This window comes from Rhodnius prolixus, unplaced genomic scaffold (genome assembly GCF_049639745.1).
Source record: "Rhodnius prolixus isolate KJV_2025 unplaced genomic scaffold, Rpr scaffold_1, whole genome shotgun sequence".
Classification (NCBI taxonomy): Eukaryota; Metazoa; Arthropoda; class Insecta; order Hemiptera; family Reduviidae; genus Rhodnius; species Rhodnius prolixus.
The window spans coordinates 4,459,955-4,465,121 of NW_027411581.1; the positions used below are offsets into that span (position 1 = coordinate 4,459,955).

Below are 5,167 nucleotides of genomic sequence, written 5' to 3' on the forward strand. Positions count from 1 at the left end.
ACAAGAGATTTGTTTAAAAGTAAAAGCATTTACTCACAAGAAAACTAATAAATGAGTTTAAAAAAGATTAAAAAAAAAAATTCAATATTGTTTATAACAAAAATTTTTATTCATTATTAAACTCAAGTTTCAACTCAACTCAAATTTACGTTACAACTGGTTTGTGGAATGCAATAAGATTCAAGGGTTGTTATTTAGACCAAGGATGTGTGGGGGGCTTAAAATATTAAAATTTATATTTAAATACGGTGGGTTACGTTGTAACAGCGCTTTAATCTTATGGTCAAACAGATAAGTTATAGCCAATAGGCCTGGGTAGTCACTTAAAGGTTATTAAGACTAGAAAGAAGAGAGGTAGTCGGATGATAACTGTCAGGTTATAAACAAATAATACGTCAAAAAATTTGTGTCTGAATTATCTCTGGTTCAATAGTTAATTTCATAATGTTATTTTCCCCATTATTGTGTGTTTTTTTTGTGGTAAAAAAGGAATGCAAAAGAGAAATCTAGATGCAACTTCTAAAACATAAACACCCTTAAATCTTTATAGCGGTGCAGTTTTTGCTCACCTTGACTTTGTGAGATTATTCCTTTTAAAGACTCAAAATTCCAAATTTTTATCTGATCAATGTTTACAGGATTTTCAAAAATATAAAATATGGAGAAAAAATCAGGAAAATTGAATCCTACTTCTATTTTGATGGAAGATTTAGTAAGTACCTAATATAAGTGAAGAATTATGAAATTTATTCTATAATTAAATCTTAGTATTCTTGCTTTGTGTGGATCAAGTGGTTTAAATAGTTGGAACGACCCTTATCAAAAGGGTATTGAAGAAACAGAACATTGAAAGATATTGATGTCAAATTGTCCTTTTGGAACATAGATTTCGGGCTACCCTTCAGAGAAAGAGCATCTCCTAATAAACAGCAAAAATTTGTCGAACAGCCCCTGCGGCTGAGAATCCTTATGTAAAACTCTCACAAAATAAGAAGACATTAGAGGTGAAACTTCTGGTCTTTAGGATCCACAAACAACTGATAACACACAACTCAATAAACAACCCTTCGTTTGCAAATGTTCAACCAAGCGTTTCTCATCTTTTTGATGTGCCGTAACCAAGGCAATAATTTTTCTAGTTATTTTGTACTTTTTTTTTTTTTATTACGACCGTTGCTTATTTTATTGTCGTATTGTGTTCTTTTCCAATACTTGACATTCTAACTGTCCTTCGCAAATAATCCATATCTGTGCCCGTTTTTGTTCCATTCTTTTATTCCTGGCCCAAGTTTCAACACCATATAGCAATATAAAATTTTACTGAATAATCTACTATGTATAGAAAACAATTTTTCTAATTAACTAACTGGGAATGTTACACAGTATATCAAACATTTTTTCCTCTGCAATCCAAAAACAAAATTATAATAGGGTTGAAATACCACCTGATCTAAACCACTTACTGCAAAAATGACTAGAAGTAGAATACTTCAATGTTCTTTTTTTTTTAAATCTGCAAATGCTAAGTGTTTTTCTCTGCATTTTGGATAGTACTATTGTGTTACTACGTATTGATTGATGAAATAATTATTAATTTTGTTAATTACAGGTTGATGGAGTTTTTGATAACAAAGTAGATGCTGATGATCCTATTATTTACTATCTTAAAAATGAAGTTTTTAATGCAGATGATAGCGATTGCGATTCTAGAGATTTGATCAGCGATGAGAGTGACATCGAAGTACTAATTGAGGAGCATATAGTTCTGGAAAAATTAAAGCAAGTATCCGGGACAAAATGCAATGACTATAATAGGTCTCAGAATGGTTCAGAAATTGAGGAAGAAGAAATTTCAAGTTCAAGTAAAAAAGAAAATGGTAACGTAGCTGAATTAATGGTTTTAAAAACAAAAATAGAAGAAGCTATGCAAATCAATTTAAAAATGCGCGAAGAACTTCTTGCATTGGAAAAAAATCTTATGCAGAAGCATCGAGAATCCTGCGACAGGAAACAAGAGCAAACGAAAGAACTTTCTCTTAATGATATGGCAAAAATGAAATTTTTTACATTACCTTCCGAACGGTTTTTTGATAAATTTCGATCGCCATATTTTAAATTCAATGGTTCTGCGGCACCATTAAATATAGAATCAGACAAACTGTCTACCACAAGTTTACCATTTCAGGTTGAACTAGATGAATGGAATTCATCTAATGTTAATTCCGTGGCGTTAGCCGTTAGAAAGTATTTACTTATTGAAAGTGTTACAAAAAAACAGCCTGGCAACGATAAACCTATAAGCAAAAGTTTTTTTAAATCAAGAGAATTTATAAAATTAAAACAAACTCTTTTATATGATTTAGTAAAAGATAGAGATGATGGTAGCATGGATTGGAATGAAATCATAAATTACGTCAGAAAACCAGCAACTGCAAAAGAGTGTCGACAATTGTGGTCTTTACATATAAGGCCATCTTTAAGAGATTGGTCTGAAACAGAGCAAGCAAAAATGTTAGAAATTGCCAAAGCACACAATTTACAAGATTGGGATGTAATAGCCAAGGAGTTAAATACCGATAGAACAGGCTATGAATGTTTTTATCATCATCAGAACACAATCACCTTGGATTGCAACGATGGGAAATGGTCTAAAGAAGAGGAATCACATTTGAACAATGTCATAGAGAAGGTAAAAATTGGTGATTACATTTCTTGGGATAAAGTTTCTTATTTTTTAGATTCAAAATTTGTTGAACAGATATATGCAAAATGGCATGGTTTTCAAGCACCGCATATCACACGCGGACATTTCACTGAACGTGAAGATAGAATTCTGTTGGGTATGATACATAAATTTGGTGCCGATATGAAATCAGTTGCGGCCATTTTAAAAAATCGTTCTATGGCACAGTTAACAGCTAGATATAAAGATCATTTACTACCACAGATAAGTCTTAAAGTTGGTGAATGGACATTTGAAGAAGATGAAAAATTGTTGAATCTAGTTGAAGAACATGGTGAAACAAAATGGGCTGTCATTGCTAAACATTTTAAAACACGTTCTAGGGTACAGATAAGGCACAGATATAAATTGTTGAAGCAAAAGATTACGGAAAATCCTGATATAAATTTAAAATCAATTTACAGACCAAAAAGACCAACTTCAAAGAAAAGAGCCAGTAAAAATAGAACATTTTTTAAAAAAGTAATCACAGCGAATGGAAAACATGTGAAATCATTGTTGCGTAAAGCTGAACCAAAGCCGGGTAAACGTGCGAAAACTGTGGACAAAAAATTGACACAATATTTTCAAATGAAGTTTAAAACACAGAAAATAAATGAAAGTGTATTTCCTAAGAGATATAATGAAAGAAATGATAGTACTGCAGCCTGTTCAAGTCACCAAAGCAATGACTACTTATCACAATCAGGTAATCAATTATCCAGTGCATTACTTTTCTCGTCTATTTGCCTAAGAAACATGTACGAAGCTGGTGTAACGGATGATTGGTCGCCAAAAGATAGGTCTACATTCTGTAAAGGTATATTGGATTTATGGGTATCCAGTAAGAATGCTCGAAACGATTTAATAAAATGGCATTCAGTGTTTTGCTCTTTGTTTGCGGCACCAATCTTATTGTCACATTTGGAACTAGATAAATGGAAACATTACACTGAGGACACTGGAGGAGTGTAGAAGTTTAGACACAGATTTGAATGAAATGTGATTCTGTTTTTGGTCGAGGAGTTAATTTGTTTAGTTCATTAAGGAACGAGGTAAAGATCTGTACATATGTAAAATAATTGTTTGTTAAAAAATTTAGCTGTAGCGTATTGTGTTTAAGATTGATTGCCAACTGATGCAAATCCTCACTTGATTGAGGTTCAATTGATTTCGAACCACAAAAAAAAAAAGAAGAAGTTTGAAGCACCAATTTCTCTGCTAATGATTGTGTATTCTCTCCAAAGTTTTCGAACATGGCCATCGTATGTCAAAACCTCTTGACAGCTTCTACTGTTTGATCTCTTCATCTCCATTTCTCTGAGGAGAGGGTCCATTCTCCTGAGTTTTCTTTACAACCACAACTTCTTTTTTATTCCTTTTTTTTTTTGTCGTTACCATTATTGCTATTTCTAGCTTCCCATTCTAGAAGCCATTTTCGAGAATGTCTCAAAAAACAAGAAAAAAAAAGAAGAAAGATCAATACCATTTTTGCTCTTAAGAAACCACGCTGAATAGAGCCTTTATACGATTATTATTATCGTAATTACAAAAAAGAAAGTTTCACTGGTGCACTAGTCAGTTCTTTAATCGCTAGTAAATGTTTTTTTGAGTTTAACGATTAGAAGAACATACAATTATGACGGCTTATTAACTCCAAACCCGGAGTTAACTTTAGATATGCCTCTTTTACTGCATTAACTTTAATTTTATGATCATTTATTTACTAATTTCTGATAAAATAAGGAATTCACTAATAATAATCGTCATATTAACTTTTAAGATATAATTGTATTACATTTATTGTAGATATCAAGTTACTGTTTTATGTTTTATTAGTAATTTTATTCTAATTTGTACAAGAAAAAAACAAAAATTGTGAAAATTTTATTGTTTAAATTAACGCTTTAGTTGCCATTCGCGCAACAGTTTTTTTTTTTTAAATTTTTGTAAATAAAACAATTAATTGTGAACTGTTTATTTAATATTGTAATATTTAATAGACGCCCTTACCTTTTTCATCACTTTAGGACAAAACAGTTTCAAGAATCCTCAATCAGGTTTTAGCAGTCAATTCCTATTCTGTGCAATTGTCTTATTACAAGACAGTTATTTTATTTAGTAAAAGTCCTTGGCATTTCCACCCAAAACCTTGTAGCTAGCTTTCCCAAAGCTTTGGTTATGTCTACTTGGAACTGTTCGCCTCATTATCTCACTAAGGTGATAAGAACAGCCTCTCTCCCCCCTTTTTGGTGGTTTGAAATAAAAAGCTCCACGAAAACTTTATCAATATGAACGCTTAATATTTTCTTTAATTGATGCCATTTCTCCGCCACCCCCCTTTGCAATTGAAATTTACCATTTAGATTAATCTGAAAACAAATCGTGATGTTTTTTTTTAAATTGTTATCCACAAAAACAATAAAACAATAAGAATTTGGATAA

At 31.6% G+C, this 5,167-nt stretch overlaps 1 protein-coding gene across 2 annotated transcripts; it reads left to right on the forward strand.

Moving 5' to 3' along the window:
- The first annotated feature begins 307 nt into the window (after window positions 1–307).
- On the forward strand, window positions 308–4,696 carry LOC141452754 (uncharacterized). Of its 2 annotated transcripts, XM_074125165.1 has the most exons (3): window positions 358–376; window positions 639–712; window positions 1,610–4,696. In XM_074125165.1, exons 2-3 carry the CDS (start codon window positions 659–661, stop codon window positions 3,695–3,697), a joined length of 2,142 nt encoding a protein of 713 aa, XP_073981266.1. In that variant the 5' UTR covers window positions 358–376; window positions 639–658; the 3' UTR covers window positions 3,698–4,696. The 2 variants fall into 2 exon arrangements, with proteins under 2 accessions (XP_073981261.1, XP_073981266.1); XM_074125160.1 differs by having other exon boundaries at window positions 308–712.
- The last annotated feature ends 471 nt before the right edge of the window (window positions 4,697–5,167 follow it).

What these genes read in the sequence shown, in the direction of transcription:
- LOC141452754 (XM_074125160.1), top strand. Translation starts at nt 659, where the DNA reads ATGGAGAAAAAATCAGGAAAATTGAATCCTACTTCTATTTTGATGGAA. An exon ending in CTATTTTGATGGAAGATTTA is followed by an intron (nt 713 to 1,609) that starts GTAAGTACCTAA and finishes TGTTAATTACAG; the next exon opens with GTTGATGGAGTTTTTGATAA.